The following is a 24,867-nucleotide window of genomic DNA, read 5'->3' as shown; positions in this document are numbered from 1 at the left end:
TTGGCCAAAAGGTACAAATTTCCAGCTATAAAGAAGTTCTAGGGATCTAAAGTACAGCAAGCAACTACAATTAACAATACTGCATTATATATATGTGCATGCATGCATACACACACACACACACACACACACACACACACACACAAACTTCAAAGCTGTGAAGAAAGTAGACCTTATCTACACACACACACAAAGTAATTGTGGGAGGGGACGGAAGTGTTAACTAACCTTATTATGTATTCCTTTTGCATTATATGTATGTATCAAAACATCACACTGTACACCTTTAACTTACATGTTATATGTCAATATTTCAATAAAGCTGAAAAATATATTTTTTAATTTAAATATAATCATATGATTACATTTTTGCTAACTGCAAAGATAAAAATCTGGATAGTGATACCTGTTGAATAAAATCCTACAATTGTAAGAGATTCACGCTGTATAAACACTTTAATGTGAAAAAAATCGAGGGGACAGTTCATGTTTCTAGTCCTCAAAGAGAAAACAATTTTCGCCTCATTTACAATTAAAAATTATTTTCATCTACTAACAAAGAATAATGCACTTGTCCAAGTTCTTGTCCAAATATCCTAAAGTTCACAGGTGACATTTCACATATTATCACTACAGTGAGTATTAACAGATACTATATAAAACCAGAGTAGCATCCCAATTGCTTCATAATTGCAATTCATGAATGCAATGGTACAATCAGATTTGGTGTCCAACTGAAAACTCAATCCTGTTCTTACCCCCATATTAGGTATTGCCATGGAAAGGGGGAAAGCTGTCTTATCCAGATTTACCAGACATGAAAAACAAACTGCTTTATTTAATCACTGATTTTATATTTAAACCATCTAGAACCCACCTGATGCTTATGCACACAAAGAACAACTCCTATCCATTAATAGGTTCTACTTATAATAGTTGTATTTGCAGAGCTAGAACAAAATACAAGGTAAATATGGCAATAGAAAAAAAGTAGGTTGAACTATTTCCTATCCCAAATGTAAATGAGGACGGAGTTAAATGCTAGGTTAAGTATCTTCCAGCTTTAAAATTATGTGTACTTATCTACAGTCAGCTCCTTTTCCCCAAATAAAATAATTCATCTACCTGAACTGTTTTTCATGTAGGTTAAAATTATATTTGTATTCCATTTCATTTTTACTCTCATTTCTAATAGCCAATAAAATATCAACATACAAGATGACTTATAAAAGCGGCTATTCCCTTTGAAATAGGCAAATCAAACTCATTTCTCAAAGTCTTCCAAAAGAGAGACCAGATGAGTCAATTACTTTGTAGTTTAGAGGTAAACCTCAACGTTCTTCCCGTCTGAGCTATGTCACTTCATTAACTTGTCCAAGTAGCCTTAAGTTTACAGGTGACATTTTACATATCATCACCACCACTGAGTATTAACAGATACTATATAAAACTAGAGAAGCATCACAATTATTTCGTAATTCCAATTCCTAAATACACAAATGCAAAGGTGCAAGTAGACTTTATGTCAATCTGAAAACATAATCTTGTTTCTGTTTAAACCTGATGGTGAATAAAATGAGATAATCTCCTAAAAGTTCACCAAATTCCTAATGCACGCTATGATCCAAATCGCAGAAGTAACGTTTTCAAAAAGGAGGACTAGAAACAAAATAAAAATCAATCATTACTTCAACTATAACCTAGGGAAGCACAAAGTGCCATTAGATTGGTAAAGATTAGAGAATCTAGATCTTGAATTTTACACCTTTAAGAGTATATCATGACTTGATTATACAGGAATTAGTTATGTTTTACCTGCTATTCTTCAACAGTGCTATCCCATAGAACTTTCTGATGATATAAATGTTCTGTATCTGTGCTGTCCAATACCACAGTCAATAACCACATGTGGCTACCAAGCACTTGAAATGTGGCTGCCAAGACTAAGAGTAATGAACTTTTTATTTTATTTTATTTTATTTTAACTAATTAAAACTTATGTTGCCACAAGTAGGCTAGTAGCTATCATAATGGACAATGCTGTTCTATCACTTGAAATACAATGTATAAACTTCACTCAACAGGAGAGTTTTTCAAAGTATCATTCCTGACGATGCTAACTAACACCAGCTAAAACCTTCCTGATACCCAATGATACACGCGTTAAGCCAACGGCCTAAAAAGAAAACAAAATTCATTTATGAAATGAGAATTCATCATACCAAGATTCAGAATTTAAGGCACAGTATTCACTAAGAGATGACATTAAAAAAGACATCTCAAGTTTTTCCTCATTGTTTCTGAAAAAGGGGTACTCACTTTAAGAACAGTTTCCCAATATATGTAAGTTACTTTCCCTTCAAATCTGCCCAGTACCTTCTGTTCAAAAAAAAAAAAAAAACAAATGGCAAAAATAAATTCTCAGCACTATTACGTCTACTGCCTCTCGGTAAATTTCATACGTTAATTTCCCTCTTCTTAAAGAGACACAAATGTTTGGAAGCCTCTGCACCGCCTGAAAGCCTTCTTACCCTTATTTCCATATTTTCAGGTGTACAAATCATTCTGATATAGTTGCCATTTCGTTCCTAGACACAATTTTTTTCTTCAGTGCGAAAAAGTCACTACTCTTTTCGGCACTTCAGGTATTCTTCGACCAGCTCTTCGTAAGTCAAGAAAAGTAACCAAAATGGTGCACAAAACGTCAAAAGAAAACAAGTCTAGGAACTTGCAGGTTGAATAGCTAGTCCCGAAGCAGAATCAACCGACTTTAACCCGGAGAGAGCGTGCCTCAAACTATCCGGCGAAGCAAACAGGCGAGCAAGGTCGTGACCTAAGGTCACGGCCGCCAGCACCGCTCCCGCCCGGCAGCGGAAAGCCACCTGTTAGGCCCGAGCCTCACCTGGCAGGAGAGAGGAGGTGCACACCCGGCAGCGCGCCGGGCGCGGGCGCCTAGGCGGCCAGCGCGGGACCCGCCCCTCACGCGGCGGCAACCGGAGACCGCGGCGAGCCCCCCAGCCGCACGTGGGCTTCACCCGGCCGGTGCTTCGCTGACAGGCGGGTCACCCGCGGTCCCCGGCCCGGCCTCAGCGCGCTAGTCCCCGGGGCGGCACCCCGCCTCCCTCGCGCCCACCCCGCCGAGCGGGCGCCCGGGCGGCCCACACAGCTGGCCCGCCGCCCTCCCTCCCTTCCTTCCTCTCCGGTCGGCGCGATCCCGCCCCGCCGCCCCTCACCTACCTGGTCACGGAGTTTGAGGAACGCCATGGCGGTCGCCTCCGCCGCCGCCCCGGCCCACCGCTTCCGCCCCCGTAGCTTCGGTCGCTGCCCGGAGCCAGCGGGTCCGCGGCTGGCTGCGCTGAGGAGTCCGCGGGCAGGGGGCGGTGCCGCCTCCCGGGCCGCCCGCCGCCGCTACCGAGAGGTAAGGAGCCCGGTCGGTCCCGCCTCCTCCTGAGTACTCCCCCGCCCTCTTCTTTCCTTTCTTTCTCTTTCTCTCAGCTGCCTCCACACGCTGCCGCAGCCACAGCCGCCCACCGCCGCAGCCGCCGCCTCCTCACGCCCCCTTCCCGAAATACCCTGGCAGCCCCCGCGGCCGCGCCGCTCCAGCCCGCGGCAGCGGCGGCATCCAAACTCCACTCCACAATATTACCACCACCGCCCGCCGCGATTGGCGGCTGCGCGGGGGAGAGGCCAGAGTAAGCCGAGCGCCCATTGGCCACGCCACCGCGCCCGTTCGTGCCCCCCCCTCCCACCTCCTGGAGAGGGAGGGGGCGGAGAGAAGGAAGCTACGAGGGGTGGGCTGCGAGCTACTGCGCGCGGGGCGGGGGAGGTGGGAGGGGAGCGGCGCCAAGCCGGGGGAGGGGTGGCCAGGTACTCCTGGGCGCGCGCCCCGGGCGCGGTGGGCGGAGCCCTGGCTAGAGGTGGCGCGGGGGTGGGGGGGGAGTATCTGGAAGCGGGGTAACGGCCCTGGGCTCGCACGTGGAGGTGGAGTGCGGACGCTCCCCAAAGCTAGAGGACGCTGAAGGAACTGGGTGAGGGGCCGGAAGGGGCGCGAGAGGTGGGCACCTGGGGGCTGCTGCCTTCCTGCGACGGGAGAGAGGCGAACCGGACGCACGCGTGGAGGGAGAGTGAGAATGCGCCCCTGCGCTGGGGGAGGAAGAAGGAGTCACACGAGTGGGGGGAGAGGCGTTCACCAGGAGGCTGCTGCCCTCTCGGGGACTGTGGGCAAGGCCAGAAGGAGGGGGCTGCAGGGGAGCGTAAACTCCCCGGGTCTCGCGCGTCGAAGGAGAAGGAGTGTTCTTCCCCAGCACACGCCCCTCCGGACTTGGACTGGGCACGGCAGGGAGTGAGAGGTGACTCTTGGGGGCTGCCGCCCTCCCAGGGGCAGCACGGAGCCGGAGGGAGGGGGGAGGGGAAGGGGAGCGATGCTGCACTCGGGGCGGAACAGCGGCATCTTTGCACGCCAAACAGGTTGTGGACGCTGGCTGGAGTCTTTCTCTGCCTGTAGTCCCAATCCGAAGCAAAGCTGTGGTTCTCCAAAATCCTCCTGCCCGGCTTGCATTTTTTTTTTTTTTTCCTTTTCTTCTCTCGCATCTGAAGGGTTTTGCCTCCCACTCGAGAGAAATCAATTGAAAAAATAAATAAATAAAAGATGTGCTGGATTTCCAATAAATAGCATCCTTGGATGGAGAAGAAGAGAAATGATTCCCTCACCCTGCCACACACACACCCCCACGCCACCCCACAGTTCTGAAACGGCTTTTCTTTCTAAGGCAGCAGCACACTGTTGCCATTCCAGGCTTGTGTGGGAGAAGGCTGTTGTGCGCCTGTGTCTGTCCGCCTGGGCGGCTCCAGCCCCTGGTTAATAAAAGGTACAGATGGTTAGAGCACAAATGTGTGACGTCAGGCTCGGTTTAAAAAAGTCCTCTTTTCCGACATCAATTGTGTCTCTTGGGACGGACTGTATTTAGAGGATCGATTTGAGTCTAGTGGCAGTCAGGAGAAAAGGGGACCTATGCCAGGACTGTCAGCTTATAATAATGCTGTGCTTAAAACAAAAAGCTTATCTTTAGCCCCATAGAAAATGAAAATATCAGAGTGCAAAATGAAGAACACTGCTGATTAATAGTATGACCCTTCCAATATTCTATGACATATCAATGCCTTGATTCCATAGAAACAATTTCTTATCTAAAATTAACAATCCTCATCATAAATTATATTTTCTGTTTGAAATGGAAAGATTCTCCTAAGAGGTAGCAATCATGCTGAGGCTAAACAGGAAGCTAAACTATTCTCGCTTTGTATTATTTTCAGTATCTCACTCCCCTATACTTCAATAACTTCAGCAGATATTATTTGTCATTCAGCCACTCCTTGTCAGTTCAGTGAGTGTGAATGAGTTAGGTTGTGAAAGCATTTGAATTTTCCAAAACAAAAGTGTGATGATATTACTAGACTACTTTGTGATTACAAGTCACCTTTGTAAATAATTACCCACAGGCTATACCCAACATAGTTCTTAGTCAAGGGGTGTAAGAATTTACCCTCATTCCTACGTGAACCTGTTAAGCACTGTGGATGTCTAGCCAGGAATTAATATGTCCCCTTCTCCCCAACTTCCCTCTCAATAATATCTTCCCCAGGTTAAAGTTCTAAAATTTAAAAGCACAACGGGAACTTGATTCACAACACGGCAAAGATTAACTTTTGGGAGAACACAAGTGCATTTGAGAGTATGAATTTAAGTTGTGGACAGAGTGCATTTTAATAGGTTTTACAGTTGAGCTAATGAAACTTTTCAGAAGTTACCTGAAAATCCTAATGAAAAATAATTAGTGAAAATATTTTATAATGTGTCATCTTTGACAGTCTTGCAAATGGTAAGCTCTGAGCTCTTCTGGTAGAGAATGCTTAATATCTAGCTCAGTTTCCACCCTTCTTTGTCCTAAACAACATGTAACTTGAGTCTTAATTTCACAATTTGTAAAAATTAATCTTAACATTACCTGGCCTGTTCATCTCACACAATCAAATAACATAATGATAGGAAACGCTGTGGGAACTCTGTAGGACCATTCAAATATAATGTTATTACAACTACATTTCCAAAGCTGGAGAGAGGATAACAATCATTCTGGAAAGTAAGAAAAAATTGATATGATTGAACAATACAATGAAGTAAGATTTGTGTTCAGATTCTGATAAAATTTTTCAAATCTTTATGATAAGGTTATTCCTCCCTATTATAAAACATTCAAATATTAAAGGAATCTATAGTATTGAAAAATCCCATATCATCAAAGCTAATGAAGCCAGGAACTTGAATGGTCAGCAATCTCTCCTACCCATTCCCTCACCCCCACCCCCACACACACTTCTTAAAATGTCATTTTCATTCTCTTTTACTACAGCCAGCAGCTCTATTCACATTTTAAGTACTCCATAGTCAAAAAGGAAATGTCAAATTTAAAGTTTCAAGGAATGACTAATCAGTTGGGCTAGACTCATGTGACCAGGCCTCAGTCCAAAGGAGCAAGGTCTTAGAACTGCAAACAGCTTCCATTCAGAATTCATGTCTAAAATGGTAGAAGGAAAGGTGTCATACAGATGTGACCACCAGGGAAACTGCTTTGATTTAGGCAGTCACAGTAAATTTTATGTAGTGTGCTGCTATGTCTGGGGAACTTGTCAGCACCTTAAATGAGTCACTTCATTTACATTTTTTAGTAACCTCAGTTATCTCTTTGTGTTGGGAAATGGGCCCAGAGATGTTGTGAGCCCATAGTTACCTAACTAACGTCAGGGTCTGGATGCATGAGAGCTTTGAAAGCCAGAAGAGCAATTAATGTGGTAGGAAATTTTGAACCAGATGACCCTTATATAAATGATTTTTATATAGAGACTGAAATACATGGAAAATGCATATAATAAGCTGCCAGAGCAGCCAAGATAAGTTCAGAGACCTGAAGGTTAGATATAGGAGAGCCAGTATACATCTTAAAGAGTTTCTGGAGGAGAGAAAATAGAGTATGAAGGAGAGGCAATATCCAAAGAGATGATTGTGAGAATTTTTCAGACCTGAAGAAACCATGGGTTACCAAATCAAAAGAAAATGCTGCGGCTCAAGCAGAATAAATTTTTGAAACTAAGACCTGTATCAGGAGTGAAATTACAGAATACCAAATGCAATAAAGAAAATGTTAAAAGGTACCATTTTGACAGGAATGAGCTGTCAGCAGATTTATAAGCAGCAATAGGTGACAGAAGGAAAATATCTTCAAAGTACTGACAGTCCATAACAAAAACTAGTATTCTATACCTAGCTAAACTATCTTTCAAAAGGAAGAACAAAATAAACACATTTTCAAATTTAGTACTCACAGATGCTCATTGAAGGACATACTAAAGAATTTGCTCCAATAAGAAAAGCTGAACCCAAAAGGAGTAAGTATGGGATAAGGAAGAATAAACAAATAAATTAACAAATATATTGGTTAATCTAAATCAGGATTATTTTTTTATATTCCAGTATTTTGGAATTTTAAAACCAGGTGAAATTAAAATATTAGCCCTTAAAAATATCATAGATGATGGCAGAAAGGGAGTTCTGAATTAAAGACTCAATTTCTTTTACTCAGGAGTGAAATATGCCTTAACTTCAGACTTTCACAAGTTATTATATTGGTTAAAATCCTTTGTTGCAAACAACAGACTTCAAGCAAGAATTTCTTAAATTGACATTCAGCAGCTCCAGGGTCATTGGGTAAGAAGAAAAAAGAAAAGCTTGGGTTAAGGTTCTAGAAAAAAATTGCCCTAAACCATGCAGCAGAACTTTCATGGTAAAGAAACTGCTGCTATTCCCATCAAACACTAAATGCCATGAACTCAACTTTTCTTCCCCTGTTCCTGCTATCAACATCAGGACTTTGCAATGACTGCCGCCTTTATAAGCTTGATGTTTTCATCTTTACCTACACCAGGAAAATGAAAGCTGTGTGCAGAGCTTGTATCCTCACATTCCTCACATTTCCACAGGTGCTTCCGGCTAGCACAGCATATGTCATAGGCCTGCATCCTGGTTGCAAGGGAGGCAAGAAATCAGAGTTCTGAATTTTATATTGGGAAGATGAGATTTATAACCAGGGAATTATCCTAAATATAGAAATGTTATTTAAAAGATTATGGCGGGGCACCTGGGTGGCTCAGTCAGTTGAGCATCTAACTCTTGATTTTGGCTCAGGTCATGATCCCAGAGTCCTGGGATCAAGGCCCCCATTGGGTTCCACACTAAGTGTGGACCCTGCTTAAGATTCTCTCCCTGTCTCCTTCTGCCCCTCTCTCCTGCTAGTGCTCTCTCTCTCTCTCTCTCTTTCTAAAAAAATAAATTAAAAATAAAAGATTATGGCAGCCTTGAATATGACAGTCTATTACTGATATATATAGATAGATATAGATATAGATATATATTAAACATTTAAAGGTATTCACCAAAATTAGAGAAGTAGAATGTCTAACTTCCAAATCTATAGAGGAAAAAAATGACCTACAGAAAACTTAGTTACTGGATTAGCAGGCAAAAAAGAAGAGAAAGAAAAGCAAAGGATAAATAGGAAACAAGATTCTAGAGAGAAATCAAAGTGGTATTAATAAATATAAATGGTTTGTATTATTAAAAAATGACACAAAAAACACATTTAGACAGGGTTTTTAAGGGAAGAAACACAGCCATGTGCCATTTGCAACGATATAGTTAGAACATATTACCAAACATTTGGAGAAAGGCAATTTTTTTTTTAAAAAACTACCAAGAAAATACTAACCAAAAAATTGTTCATCTAATAATATTAATATCCAACATAAGAATTTAAAACAAAGATTGATAAAGAGTGACATGTAGTAATTATAGAAGGAACTATCCACCAGGACAACCTACAGTCATGATACAATGATGAACTAATGCGCACTTAATCACATAGAGCAAAGTTTGCTAGAACTACATAGAGAAATTGATAAATGCAAAAACTAATAAACAAGCAGATAAAAGATTAGAATACCATGGGATCAATAAACTTGATATCATGTGAGATTATAGATATGTACACACACATACACACCCATAATCAGTAGTAAAATATAGTCCATACCATTCCTCCAGACATTTAATCCAGCCATTTTATAGGTAAATTTTATAAAACGTGCAAGAGAAAATGCCTCTCCTTTGTTTTACTTCACAAAATAGGAAGCTAAAAACCAAGTGCATAACCAAGACTTCTGATGTACCAAGTGCTTTTCAGATCCCTTGTCTTCCAAACACCCTCTGACATATCCAGTATTGTGTTCTTGTTTTTGAGAGAGAGAGCATGAGCAGGGGAGAGGGGCAAAGGGAGAGAGAATCTTAAGTGGGCTCCATGCTCAGCAAAGATCCAGATAAGAGGCTTGATCCTATGACCCTGGGATCATGACCTGAGCCAAAATCAAGGGTCAGAAGCTCAACCAACTGAGCACCCAGATACACTTGTCAAAAACATACCCAGTTTTTGACAAGTGTAATTGTTTCAACAAGGCCATGCAGAACCATTTCATTTGGTCAAAAGCTCTTCCAAGGAGATCTCTGCTTAACTGCTTCAAATATCTTCGCTGGTGATAGCTGCTCTGTTTGAAACACAGAAAACGCATATAATAGACTACATAGGATAAAGATAAACAAATGTGTGCAGAGTATGATATAAACTATGTAAACAAAAACAAAAAAAGCAAAAATCTGAATAGGGAAAATTTTAAGCCTGCAAAAAAAATATACCCCAATATTAAATAAAGTTATGTTTAAATAACAGAAGTAGGAGTCATTTCTTCTATTTTTTGCACTCTGCATATTTTGTTCAGCAAGAAACTGTTTAAGTAGTTTCCAAATATATTAATGCTTCATGGTTCCATTACTTCACTGGAATAAAAAACACATGAGACATACAGAAAACAACTGTCAAAATTGCAAAAGAAATTCTGACTATAGCAATAAGTACATAAATATGATTGGACTAAACATGCTGCTCAAAAGGCAGCTACTATCAAACATAATAAAACAGCAAGACCCGACTCTATGTCACAGGCCTACAAGAGACACACCTGAGTTTAAAGGTATTATATTGAAAGTAAAGGATGGAAAAGATAGACCATACAAACAGTAACCATAGGAGGCCTAGAGAGACTATATTAATATCAGGCATATTGAAAGACAAGAAATATTATTGGAGACGTTTCTGATAAATGATCAACACATCTAGAAGATATAATAGTTATATATACATCAAAGAACCATCTCCCAAAATGTATGACACAAAAACTGGCAAAAGTGAAAGGAGAAATAGATAATAATAGAGATTTCAATATCCCACTTTCAATAGTAGAACAACTATAGAAGACTTTAACAACACTATCAACCAACTTGTCTTAACTAATATTTATAAAATACTCCGTCCAAAAGCTGCAAAATGCACATTTCTTTTCACGTGCATATGGAACATTCTCCAGGCTAGACCATATACTATAGCCTAAAACAAGTCCCAATAAAATAAAGAAGACAAATTATACAAAGTGTGCCCTCTGGCCACAATGGAATTAGAGATCTATACAGAAAGACATCTGAGAAAACACTAAATAGTTGGAAATTAAGCAACACACTTCTGAATAACCAACGAGTCAAAGAAGAATCACAAGGAAAATTAATCAAAATTCATGGCATGTATCTAAAGCAGTGCTTAGAGAGAAATGTGTAACTTTAGATGCCTATATAGGAAAAAAGTTCTTACATCCAGATGGCAAACAGACACATGAAAAGATGCTCAACATCACTCATCATCAGGGAAATACAAATCAAAACCATAGTGAGATACCACCTCACACCAGTCAGAATAGCTAAAATTAACAACTCAGGAAACAATAGATGTTGGCAAGGATATGGAGAAAGGGGAAACATTTTGCACTGTTGGTGGGAATGCAAACTGGTGCAGCCATTCTGGAAAACAGTATGGAGATTCCTCAAAAAATTAAAAATACAACTACCCTATGACCCAGCAATTGCACTACTAGGAATTTATCCAAAGGATACAAAAATGCTGATTCAAAGGGGCACATGTACCCCAATGTTTATAGTGGTGCTATCAGCAATAGCCTAATTGTGGAAAGAGCCTAAGTGCCCATCCCATGATGAGTGAATAAAGAAGATGTGGTATATATATGTACATATATATACATATACATATGTATACATATATACAAGAAATGTATATATATGTATATATATAAACACATACATACAATGGAATACTACGCAGTGATGAAAAAGTGAAATATTGCCATTTGCAACAATGTGGATGGAACTGGAGGATATTATGCTAAGTGAAATAAGTCAGAAGGATATCATGATTTCACTCATATGTGGAATTTGAGAAACTCAACAGATGAACATAGGGGAAGAGAAGGAAAAAGAAGATAAAAACAGAGAGGGAGGCAAACCATAAGAGACTCTTAAGTACAGAAAACAAACAGGGTTGCTGGGAGGTGGGGGAGTGGGTTAAATGGCCAACGGGCATTAAGAAGAGCACTTTTCAGGAGAAGCACTGGGTATCATACGTAAGAGATGAATCACTAGGTTCTACTCCTGAAGCCCAAGACTACACTGTATGTTAACTAACTTGAAAATTAAATAAAAGAAAAAAAAGTCTTAAAAACCTAAGATTCTGCATTAAACTAGAAAACAAAGAGCAAGCTAAACACAAAGCAAGTAGAAGGAATTAAGTAATTATTATAGCAGAAAAACAACAGAGAAAATTTTTTAAAGCTGATTCTTTGAAAAAATCAATAAAATTGACAAACCCTTAACTAGACTGACCAAGAAGCTAAGAGAAAAGGCACCAATTACTAAAGTTATAAAAGATAGAAAGATATTGCTACCAACTCTGCAGAAATTAAAAGGATTATAAGGGAATATTATCAACAGCTAAATGTCAATAAATTAAACAACTTAGATAAAATGGAAAAATTTCTATGAGTACACAAATAACCAAGACTGACTCAAGAAGAAACAAAATATCTGCATAAACCTTTAACAAGTAAAGATATTGCATTAGTAATTTAAAATCTCACAAACAAAAGCCAGGCCCAGATGGTGTCACTGGTGAATTCAATCAAACGTTTTAAAGAAGAAATAAGAATGGGGTGCCTGGGTGGCTTAGTTGGTTAAGCATCCAACTTTGGCTCAGGTCATGATCTCATGGTCCGTGAATTTGAGCCCCGCGTCAGGCTCTGTGTGGACAGCTCAGAGCCTGGAGCCTGCTTCCGATTCTGGTGTCTCCCTCTCTCTCTCTGCCCCTCCCTTGCTCATGCTGTGTCTCTCTCTCAAAAATAAGTAAACATTAAAAAAAAAATGTTTAAAGAAGAAATAAGACCAACCCTTCACAAATTCTTTGAGAAAACAAAGAGAATACTCCCCAATGTATTTTATGAGGCCAGTACTATCCTGAAACCAAAGCCAGTCAAAGACATCACAAGAGGAAAAGACTGCAGACCAATATCCCTTATGAACAAAGATGCAAAAATCCTTAACAAAATATTACCAAATAAAGTTCAGCAACATGAAAAAAAAAGAATAATATATCATGGCCAAGTTGGATTTATTCCAGGAATGCAAAGTTAGTTTAACATCCGACAATCAAGTAATGTGCTATATTAATGTAATAAAGGACAAAAAACTCATAATCTTCTCATTAGAGCAGGAAGAGTTAGCAAAGGAGATTGAGTGGGATAAGAAAAACCAGAAACCAAGAATGTATTTCAAGAAAGAAAGAGTAGTCAACTGGTTGATTGCTGCTAAATCCAATAAAAAGAGAAATTGGATTTTTTAGGGCCATTGGATTAAACCATATGGAGGTTGCTGACAACTTTAGGAAGGGTTTCAGAAAAAATGGTATAATTAAAAACCTGACTGGAATGAATTAGAAGAGAATGAAAAGTGAAGAGGTGGAAAAAAGGAATAAAGACAACTTTTTAAAGGAGTCTCATTCTAAAAGGCTGTAGAGAAATGGAGCAGTAGTTGCAGGGAAACGAGAAGCCTAAGGGAAGCTGTTTTTGTCTTTTAAGGTGGTAGATATTACATCCCATGTATAGGCTGAGGTGTGATACAGATGAAAGGGAAAAATTGACTATGCAAAAGAAAGAGCAGTTACCTGTAGAACAAAGTCCTTGAAAAGGCAAGAGGAAATGAGATGTCATTCAGAAGTAGAAAGTATCAAGAACTCTGCAATGTATGAGATTTCATCCACCTTGCATGCTAACAGCCTGTCATAATTTCATGGGTGCTGGCAAAAAACAAAAAACAAACAAACAAACAAACAAAAAAAACAAAAACATGAGACCCCTGGGTCAGAGACAAAGGATTTTATCTCTCACAGTAAAAGCCGTAGCCAGAGATCAGAATTTTATTATATCAATTTCCTGAGCCTCAGTTCCCACAGAGCAATGTGAAGAGGGCCAGGAGATGCCTGTACATGCAGTGGGTTGCATTACAAGTAAGGAAATCTGAGCTTAGTGAACCTGAATCTTTTACACTGGGAAGTAAACATGCCTGTCCTTTGCTCCAGAGAGAGACATTATTTTTATTATAGTGGACAGTAAGTATTCCTGCTTTTTGCTCCAAAGGAAGATACTATCTCTGTCTTCCCAGGCTATTCACTCTACAAATATCCTTGATAAGATAGCCTGAATCAAAACAAATATGAGAGACACATGGAGAACTATCTCTCAACAGAGAGTTTAGCCTTATTAGAATGGACACTTCATTCATTTTAGGACATGGAGGTTGAGGAAGTGGGGAAGATAAGATTATTGGAAAAGATGCTGGTACCTCTCTTTTGCTTAATTTTATTTTTTCTCCCAGTATATCAGTGGGTGAGAATATCAGGTAAGAGTGAGTATTGGGCATTGAGAGTGTGGGATTTTTTTTAAATTTTTTTAATGTTTATTTATTTTTCAGAGAGAGAGACAGAGCAAGAGTCAGGGAGGGGCAGAGAGAGAGAGAGAATCTGAGCCGTCAGCACAGAGCCCCACGCAGGGCTCAAACTCGGAACTGGGAGATCATGACCTGAACGGAAGTGGGATGTTTAACCAACTGAGCCACCCAGGTGCCCTGAGAGTGTGGGATTTAAATTAAAAAAGTCTAGAAGAACGAGAGTGGGTTGACTAAGGAAATGAGGGATTACTGGGCATTGTTGAGGGCCCTCCTCTAATTTATAATCATAAGTTTAAACAGTCAGCACAAGTTGTGACTGTTTTAACAAGGTTTTTTCCACTGCTTAGGTGTAGGGACAAGATAGGTAGAGAGTTGGCTTTAACCAGGATTGGCATTTTTCCAGGCAAGTGATAAAGAAAGTGGCAATGGAGTTGTGGATGTACACAAAGGACTGATTGCAGTGAATGACCAGGGATTCTAGGCTGGATGAAGAAGAGAGTGAGGAGAGGGAGGGACAGTTGAAACACTGATGGGGCCAAAGGATTAGAGCTCCTGATGGGGTTGCAGAAGGGTTGGAGTCAGGCTATTATAATAAGTGAACTGGAAGACAAGAGGCAGTAGTCAAACAATGGAATGCTTAAAAATCAAGATTTAGAATTACAGTACATAACCATGAGAATGGATGGCTGAGGTGGGTGGAGAAAAATCTCATTGGAGGTGAAGAGTTCAGTAAACTAAGTAGTCAGAGTGTCATATAGTTCATTTATGAGCTTATTGAAGTCACCAAGAAAAACGAGTCACGTGGAAAGAAAGATAGTGAACCAGTTGCTAAAATTTTCAATGAATGAGGGGAAGTAGCTGGAAAGTTACAGCTGATTATGACAGGGAGGGATGGCAACTACTCTTTTTTTAATGTGTTTTAATTTATTTTTGAGAGAAAGCGAGAGTGGGGGAGGGGCAGCGAGAGAGGGGGCCGAGGATCAAAACCAGGCTTTGCACTGACAGCAGTGAGCCTGATGCAGGGCTTGAACTTATGAACCGAACTGTGAGACCATGACCTGAGCCAAAGTCAGACACTTAACCAACTGAGCCACCCAGGTGCCCCTTTTTTTTAAATAGATATTTATATATATAACCAAGGAAGCACTGTGGGAGAGACAAATTATCACTATCTCCAAGAATTGTGTGAACTAACTTGAAGATAATACAGACACCCAGGAAAAGCTAAACAACAGCAAACATTGCAGTAGGGGAGGACAAAAAACACTGGTCTAAGGGTCAGAAGATATGAATTCTAGTTCCAGTCATGCTAGTAATTAGCCATGAGCTTAGGTAAGATACATCACTTACCCTCACCAGGCTTCAGTTTCCACATTTGGATATGGATTAGATGATTCCCAGGATACCTGAGGGCCTATCATTCCATAATTCTATGATCTAAAATAATGCATATTTCACAAGGAAGTCAGGAAGAATAAGCACTATTATCCAGATGTTACAGAAAGAGGAAATTGAACCATGAAGGACTATATAATTTGCCCAGCATAAGACTGTTAAGTCAGGTTCATTGTCGTTTGTGTTAGATCTTACAGCGTGCAGAGTAGATCCCCTAATCTGTGTTTGTTTCCCTTCACTTAACACAAAGTTGTGTTTGTCTTTCCATTATCTCTATTTGGTTCTAGCTAGGTCATGATTGCATATGTCAAAGAACAAAGAAAGTACTATCAGAAACCATAGCTGGAGCACCAATGTTTAACACAGCCCTGAAAGAACACATTTTTTACAGGAAGCAAAGAGGTGTGTTGCCCTCTAGGAAATGCATACCACTGTGGAGAAATTAGGCTGGCGTGCATTTCCCTGGTGGCAAATGTAATGAAGGGGTCCAATAATTCTTGACATCAGCATAATGTTGGGGTGGGATTGGAAGTCAAGATTTAGAAGGATATGATTGGAATAAAGGGTATATGAACAGTTTTTCTTCTATAACAAATTCTTCCTTTATAACTAAAATGTTACTTCTGTAATTTTTAATATATGCAAGCACATTCAGTCATACAGTTAACAAATATTCATTGAGATCCAACTATATGCTAAGCACCATCATAAAAGCTGGAAATATTATGGAGAGTAAGACAGCTACAGACCCTTTCCTATCTCCCTTTGCCAATGTATACTGAATAGAGTGGGAGATGGACCTAAATAGGAAGATGATTAAGATATCTTTCAGAGTATGATCAATGCTATGGAGAATATAACAATAATATATCCCTTACCATGTAACAATATATTCCTTACCATGTTCTGCATTCTCTCCATTTAAAATGTTAAGTATCACAAGAGCTAGAACTTTATTATATTATTCATCATTGTGCCCTCTGTGCCTTGATTAGTGAATTTTAACTGTGGGCTTCTTTAAATACGGTTGTCAGGAGAGGTATCTCTAAGGAGGTGCCATCTGAACGGAGACCTAAAAAATGAAGAGTTTGCAGTCATGCAAAGAAGAGGGGCAGAGAAAGAGCAATGTAGAGTTCCCAAGAAAGCCACAACTTCAGCATGTTTTGGAAACAAAGAAGCCATTGTGGCTGGAGAGCTGCAAGGGTGGTAAAGTGTAACATAAGGTGAGGCTGAAGCAAGAGTCAGGGCTAGAATAATATTGGGCCTTGTAAGCCAAGGCTAGGAGGTTGAATTTTAATTAAATTGCTATGGTAAGCCATTGGAGGTTTTTAATGAGGGATATTATATGACCTTACTTTTATTTTTTAAAAGTTTGCTCTGGCATCTATGTAGGTAATAGACTGAGGGAAGTGTGAGAGGAGGCAAGAGATGGGTTAGGTTGTGAGAGGTGATGGTGGTTTGGTGCAGGGCAAGAAGCGTTGAGTAGTTGAATTTGAGATCTATTCTGAAGGTAGAACAAACACCAGGACCAACTGATTAGTTGGAGATGGCGTGTTAGAAAAAGAGAGGGGTCAAGGAAGACTCCAGTGTTTTGGCTTAAGTAACTTGGTGCTGGTGGTGCCACTAAGTGATAGGGAAACTGGAGGAGGAGCAGGGTTTTTCCAGGGAAAATCAAGGAGTCCATTTTGGCCATGTGAATCTTATTAGACTTCCAAATGAGTATGTAGATTATAAATGGTTGATATGTGAATATGGCAAGATGTCAGAGCTGAAGATGTCCTTTTGTGAGTCATTGGCATTTCGATACTATGTAAAGCCATGTAGCTGAGTGAGATCACCAAGGGAGAACATGTAGATATGACAGCCAAGGACAAGGCCTTGAACATCTGTCATAGAACTCCCAATTTTGGCCTTTGAATAATAGGATATTTTATGTAGAACTGCATTTTAAAACCCCATTTGGGGGGCACCTGGGGAGCCCTGGGGGGCTCAGTCGTTTATGTGATCGACTTTTGCTTTTAGCTCAGGTCATGATTTCACAGTTCATGAGTTCAAGCCCCACATCAGGCTCTGTATTGACAGTGTGGAGCCTGCTTAGGATTCTCTCTCTCTCTCTTAAAATAAATAAACTTAAAAAAAAATCCATTTTGCCTTTCCCTTTCTCTCAACAAGTAGTAGGAGGCCATCTTGGAGGGAAGCCATCTTGGTGAGAACCTTTAATCACACAACAACCCCTGGGACTTGCCAATATGTCATCAGAGACACAGAAGAAGCCTCTGGTCCCTACAATACCTCTCTCCCATAATGCAGTGTTCCCTGACTTCCCCAGGCCACAATGATCCCTCCTTTCTTCTATTTTCCTTTGAACCTCTCCTTTCCTCAGATTTGTACCTCTGCAGTCAGTCCTGTTAGTGTTGTAGCTATTAACGCAGAGCAGGTACTCTGTGTTTGTGTCCCTCCACTTGTACAAAATGGTATTTGCCTTTCCATCATCTCTATTTGGTTCTAGGTAGGTCATGATTACTTATCATCCCCACTTTCAACTGTACATTGTAATTTCCTCAAGGGCAGGATATTCTCTTACATATCTTTCTATCCCTTACCATGTTCTACATTTCCCCATTTAGAAAGTAAGTACTACAAGAGCTAAGACCTTGTCTGTTATTTTCACCACTTTGAACTCTTTGAACCTGGAACAATGTTCTTGAATAAACAAACAGAATGGATGAATATAATAGCTGTTAGTAGATTTATGTCCTAGATAGGTGATCAGGAACCGTGCCTCAAAGCAAGACTTCTCCCTTTTCCTTGATAGATGTTATCTCCCCTTTGGGTCCCCTTGAGCTTTACCATTCCCCACACTTAACACTGCAGCATAAAAAGGTGTTTCACTTCTCACCACCTTTATGGACTCTTTCCAGATTCTGCTGATGCTGAAGGAGATAAGAATAGGGCATGTGTTTTTGGTCTATATAATGCATATGCAGTGGTGATCTGTGGTAGATTGCCTGAAAGATGGCCATTAACAATAGTTTTCATCTCTATGTACGCATGTTATTCTTCCCACCAGAAGATAGGGTTTATTTTCCTTCCCTGTGACTCTGGATGGCCATGAGACTTGCTTTGGCCTGTGGAATGCAGAAGTAACAGTCGTATGAATCCAGGCCTACTCCTTAAGAGGACTTGCAGTTTCCTGTTTTACTGTCATGCTTAAGAAACTTGGAATTCTGGATAACTTGAGACCACATGGAGAGAGAGAAGCCCAGGCAGTGTCCAGCCATTCCAGCCATACAGCTGAGGCGTGAAAGGTGTGAATAAAGTCACATGGATTCTGTAGCTTCAGCCAGGCTGTCCCAGTGAACCGAATGGAGCAGAGAGAAACCATCCCTGGGGAGCCCCACCCACACTGCACAGTGAGGAGAAATAATAAATGGTGTTATTTTAAGCGACTACTTGTGGGGGGTATTTGTTATATTGCAATAGATAATTAAAATAGGATCTGTTCCAGGATCCATTTTATAACAAAACTTCTGGAAACACATTGCATTTAAAAGCAGAACTTCTGGAGGCGCCTGGGTGGCTCAGTCAGTTAGGCATCCAACTTCAGCTCAGGTCATGATCTCACGGATTGTGGGTTTGAGCCCTGTGTCAGGCTCTGAGCTGTCAGCACAGAGCCTGGAGCCTGCTTTGGATTCTGTGTCTCCCTCTCTCTCTCTGCCCTTCCCCTATACTCTGTGTGTGTGTGTGTGTGTGTGTGTGTGTGTGTGTGTGTGTCAAAAATAAATAAACTTTAAAAAAATAAATTAAATTAAATTAAAAAGCAGAGCTTCTGCAATTTCTAGCAAAATTACAAATGCAATTATCCTTTGTCTCAGCAGTTTCCCTTCTAGGAATCTATTCCAGAAATACCCAGGCAAAAATACAATGAGAGGTATTGGCTATTCATTGCAGCACCATGTGTAGTAGCAACAAACTTCAAACAGTTCACTTGTCTATCAGTAGAGGACTGGTTGAATAAGCTATGTAACATATGATGGAGTAATATGCAGCTATAAAAAAGAAATGCAGTATTCCTCTGTAAACTGTGGTGGAGTGATCACCAGGATATAACATTGAGTGAAAAAAAGCAAGGCAGAGAAAGTGTGTATGGTATGCTACATTTTTACTATTGTTTTTTAATGCAAGTATAAAATATAAAAATCTCAAAAGAAATTATTACCTATAGAGGGACAGAATGAATAGGGGTAAATGGTACAACAGAAATATAATATGCAAACTCCAGACTGTGGGAAACCTTATAGAACAACCAACCCAGTTACTTCAGCAAATAATTTTCTTTTTTTAAACCCAAAGGGGGGTCCATGGGTGGCTCAGTCAGTTAAGCATCTGACTCTTGATTTCAGCTCAGGTCATGATCTTACGGTTTGTGAGTTGGAGCCCTGTGTCGGGCTCTGCGCTGGCAGCATGAAGCCTATTTGGGATTCTGTTTCCCTCTCTCTTTGCCCCTCCCCAGCTTGCTCTCTATCTCTCTCTCAGAATAAAATAATAATAATAATAATAATAATAATAATAATAATAATAATAAACCCAAAAGGGAAAGAATGAGAACCCAACAATTAAAAAGAGGGACTTGGAGCGCCTGGGTGGCTCAGTCAGTTGGGCATCCATTTGTGGCTCAGGTCATGATCTTGTGGTTCCAGGGTTGGAGCCTCTCATCAGGTTCTGTGCTGACAGCTTGGAGCCTGGAGCCTGCTTCAGATTCTGTCTCTCTCTCTCTCTCTCTCAGAAATAACTAAACATTAAAAAAAATTTTTTTTAAAAAGGAGGGATTTAACTGCATGTCAACCAATGCAATTTATAAACCAATTGTATTCTGAATACACCAATACAACTTGAATACAAGTTGTTTAGATAAACAAACTGAAAAGGTTTATGAGACAATGGGAAAATTGAAACACTGGTTAAAATATTTGATGATTTTGGGGCGCCTGGGTGGCTCAGTCGGTTGAGCGTCTGACTTCAGCTCAGGTCATCTCACTGTTCGTGAGTTCAAGCCCCGCGTCAGGCTCTGTGCTGACAGCTCGGAGCCTGGAGACTGCTTCTGATTCTGTGTCTCCCTCTCTCAGTCCCTCTCCCCCTCACACTCTGTCTCTGTCTCCCAAAAATAAATTAATCCCAAAAATAAACATTAAAAAAATTTTTTTTAAATATTTGATGATGTTAAGGATTTATTAAGTGTGATAATGACAGTGTGGTTATATTCTTTTTTTTTTTTTAAGTTTATTTACTTATTTTGAGAGAGACAGAGACAGCACAAGCCAGGGAGGGGCAGAGAGATAGGGAGAGAGAAACCCAAGCAGGCTCTGTGCTGTCACCTTAGAGCCCGATGTGGGGCTCAAACTCATGAAATGTGAGATCATGACCTGAGCTGAAACCGAGGGTCCAACGCTCAACCTGAGCCACCCAGGCACCCCAGTGTAGTTATATTCTTAAAATAATCTTCAAATATTAGAGATACACACTGAAACTTTTTATGTATGAACTGATATACACTGGGGGTTGCTTCATAAGAAATACATGTATTACTGAAGTGAGTGAAGTTATAGATTAAACAAGATTTGCCAAGAGTTGATCATTATTGAAGCAAGATTATTGGTTCATGAAGGTTCATCGTATTGTCCTCTTTACCTTTATATATATTTGAAATTTTCCAAAGTAAAAAATTAAAAAAAAAAAAGAAGGGTCTCTGAGACCAGTGGGTTTATTTTTATTTTTTAAAAACATTTCTGGGGTGCCTGGGTGGCGCAGTCGGTTAAGCGTCCGACTTCAGCCAGGTCACGATCTCGCGGTCCGTGAGTTCGAGCCCCGCGTCGGGCTCTGGGCTGATGGCTCAGAGCCTGGAGCCTGTTTCCGATTCTGTGTCTCCCTCTCTCTCTGCCCCTCCCCCGTTCATGCTCTGTCTCTCTCTGTCCCAAAAATAAATAAACGTTGAAAAAAAAATTTAAAAAAAAAATTTCTTCATTTTTGAGAGACAGACCATGAGCAGAGGGAAGGACATAGAGAGGTAGACACAGAATCTGAAGCAGGCTCCAGTCTCTGAGCTGTCAGAGCCCAACGTGGGGCTCGAGCCCACCAACCACAAGATCATGACCTGAGCTGAGGTCACAGGCTTAGCCGACTGAGTCACCCAAGCGCCCCTGAGACCCAGTGTTTTAAGGGCACCGAAAACATTTTCTTCATAATAACATGCCTTACAAGTCTATCACTCCAAGTAACAGCATCTATGTCAAATGGAAGTTGTGTCTGTAAAACCATGATAGGTGTTTAGAACTGTGTGATTGACACCATGTAAGTGATATTAAAGTTATAATGAGTTCTCAGGAGGTCCAAGTGTGTCTGTTGTTTTTTGGTTGTTGTTTTTTTTCTTAACAATTTCTTGTGTCATTGTTATCTCTGATACTTGGGAAAGTTTTAACTAACATGTGAATAGTCCCCTTCTTGTTTTCCAAACATGTATCATTCATTCACTCAATCATTCAATACTCTTTGGCCAAGAGAGTTCTATGAGAGGTCCTGGTGTTAGGGAGAGGGTGCTGCTAGCCAAAAGAAGTCTCCAGCCCTACTGCACATGACTGTCAACATGCATGCCCAGATGCTTACAACATCAGAGAACAATAGAGGGCTGTAGAAGAGGTCTATGAAAGACAGAGGCCCCGTTGCTCTGCCTCTAGCAGGAGACTGGGGGAGAAATCTTGGAAGAGGAGGTGTTCGAGCATGCTAAGGTGCTGGTTCAGGGGAAAGAATAACAACAGAACTGGGTTTGACTTATTTTGGAGGAAAGATATAACCTGATGCTTTTCACTTCCCCCAATTCTTTCACTTTCAGATACCCAAAGCCTCTCATCTCCTTCCTGCACTGAAATGAAAGGTAAATATCAGTGGTTCTCAAAGTGTGGTTCCTGGACCACAGCACTGCCATCCCCTGGGAACTTTTAGCAATGCAGATGCTCAAGCCCCACCTCAGACCTACTGAAGCTGAAACTCTGGAGCTGGACCAGTGATTTAACAAACCCTCCAGGTGAGGCTGATGTTCACTCAAGTATGAAAACCACTGGTTTAGGGAAAACCAGTAATGGTGCCATAAATGCAGTTTAAAGAAGAAAAAGGAGCCTGTTCTTTTCTCCAAGTTAAAAAAATTATGGTTATAGGAGAAACTTTGAAAGAATCCAAGGTAGAAAAATGGTTCAGCTTTGCTGAGGGCCCAACAGAACTGTGGTTGTGGAGAGACCAGTGTTCCACAAAAAGAACCACAAATACCAGGCTGGGCAGCTGCTGCCTACCACCCAGCAGTAAGACTAGAGAGAGCTAAGGCTTGGAGGGACCAGGCCCCCAGTCTCCTCTGAGATACCAGTCCTTGGCCAGAGATACTCCAATAGCTAAATGTAGAGATTATTCTCTAAAGATGAGGGTATGTACACAAGGTATAGAGGTAATAAAACTGGTCGAATCCTTGTAAAAAGGTGTTAATTTCTCTTCACTTTTTCATATGGCTACTAGAAAATTTAAAATAACCTACATAGTTCACATTTATGGCTTGCATTATATTTCTGTTGGTCAGCACTGGTCTATAATGTGTATATAAAATGGAGGATAGATAGGAGACAAAATGTGACCATTTTTTCTCCAGCTCTGAGCAGGAGAGTGAGTGTCCAGAACCACGAACCATCATTTCTTATTTATGTGTCCTTTGTGTTTATACTGTGAAGATGCCTCGGTGATACTAACCATGCAAATCTTGCAGCAAACATCTTTTATATCCTTGTTCGCAAAGCAGTTTTTCGATTCTAGAAAACAGACTCTCCTATCAGGAATCCAGCATGCATTCATTGGTTAAAAACTGGAACATATAACAATATGTACCAACAATAGCCACTCCCACTTTCCCCATTTTGACTGCTTCAGACATAGTTAATTAACCAGGACATTTTTTCCTACTGACCCCAGACACAGCGTCAATGTCCTTATCAACAGAATGCCATGGACGAGCTTGTAGCTACTGAGAGCTGCTGCCGTGATGCAAAACTAGGTCTGCCTGACTCCAAAGTTCCTTCATTATGCCACTCAAGTTCCCATTTAATAACAGGTGCACATTCGCAGTTTCATTTCTAAATCAAGTCAATAAACTGTCTTTCTGATTTATATATCAGTTTCGTATGAATTTGGTTGGTGCGAGTCCATCCCTGAGATATCAAATATGTTTTCATATGCTGCCAGACTTGGATGGCTGACCTTACCAAGAGGCAGCCTCTAGATTAGGAATGGCCTGTCCAGAGCAGATACCCTTACTCTCCTCTCCCTTAACTGTGACAGACATTGCTAATCAATTGCGATGCTTTCTTCTGTTGAGCCTAGACATTGTCTGAAAGTCCTTTTTATTTATTTATTTATTTATTTATTTATTTATTTATTTATTTATTTTAACGTTTATTTATTTTTGAGACAGAGAGAGACAGAGCATGAATGGGGGAGGGTCAGAGAGAGGGAGACACAGAATCTGAAACAGGCTCCAGGCTCTGAGCTGTCAGCACAGAGCTCGACGCGGGGCTCGAACTCATGGACCGCAAGATCATTACCTGAGCCGAATTCGGCCGCTTAACCAACCGAGCCACCCAGGCGCCCCTGAAAGTCCTTTTTAACACAGTAATCCAGGAAGGTACTGTCACTTGACCCATAAGATTCTCTTGATTGCTAGCCTGGATGGATAATGACTTCACAAAACAAATTTCCTTTGTGCCCAACTGGCTTTCCTCAGGTAAAAACTTGACTTCTTTTCTTTTTCCCAGAAGGGTAGATAGGTTCTAAAACCAAAACAATGCCTTGTGGTGCACCGAAGGGGGTCCTGGGGAAGAACAATGGCATTTTAGGAAGTCAGTACTCAATAGGATGGGAGAATTCATATAACAACATGCTTTTTTGCTTGTCCAGAGGCAGACTCCCAAGGTTTGTGGACAGTTCTCTTCAAGTGCTACTACTATAACTGATTTAGAACTCACCAGGAAGTTTTCATATGGAATTTACAACAATAATAGTAATAATACTTCCTATATCATGATTATTTGGATTGCAAATAATACATAAGTTTCTACAGTGAGAATGTTGACACTGCAGCTATTCAAGAAACATAGGTACGCAGCCAGAAGGCAAATTTATCATCAGTGAGTGGTGTGGCAAAAAGGAGGATGTCTCAGGGGAAGTGACATGGACAAAATTTTCATATTAAAAAAACTCTAAAGTTACACTGTAAGTGTAAAGGATGAAATGTTAGAAGCTGCTCTAAACTTAGAATGACATGACAATTTGCCAGGGCAGAGAAAAGATGCTCTGAAGGTAAGCACTGTTCAAACGACTCAAATTTTTCAAAGAAATAGAACATTTAATCAATGTTTCCAATGTTTTAAGTAACATTGTAT

At 40.6% G+C, this 24,867-nt stretch overlaps 1 protein-coding gene and 1 long non-coding RNA gene across 7 annotated transcripts in view; one reads left to right on the top strand and one right to left on the bottom strand.

Moving 5' to 3' along the window:
- Positions 1-3,638, bottom strand: part of ANKRD28 (ankyrin repeat domain 28) — a 200,723-nt gene extending 197,085 nt beyond the window's left edge. For all 5 annotated transcript variants that reach the window (XM_047876241.1, XM_047876249.1, XM_047876243.1 and 2 more), the window contains exon 1: positions 3,238-3,638. Coding sequence is in view for 1 of the 5 variants with exons in the window: in XM_047876242.1 (XP_047732198.1) it covers positions 3,238-3,264 (27 nt within the window). In the remaining 4 variants the exon portion in view is untranslated. The remainder of the gene's footprint in view (positions 1-3,237) is intronic.
- The window catches only part of LOC125175584 (uncharacterized), a 38,669-nt gene continuing 17,087 nt past the window's right edge, over positions 3,286-24,867 (top strand). For both annotated transcript variants that reach the window (XR_007155886.1, XR_007155887.1), the window contains exons 1-2: positions 3,286-3,418; positions 22,284-22,475. This is a non-coding gene — a long non-coding RNA (uncharacterized LOC125175584). The remainder of the gene's footprint in view (positions 3,419-22,283; positions 22,476-24,867) is intronic.

This window comes from Prionailurus viverrinus, chromosome C2, assembly GCF_022837055.1.
Source record: "Prionailurus viverrinus isolate Anna chromosome C2, UM_Priviv_1.0, whole genome shotgun sequence".
Lineage (NCBI taxonomy): Eukaryota > Metazoa > Chordata > Mammalia > Carnivora > Felidae > Prionailurus > Prionailurus viverrinus.
The sequence above is the reverse complement of the archived record's forward strand: the minus strand, read 5'-3'. Positions and strand labels throughout refer to the sequence as shown.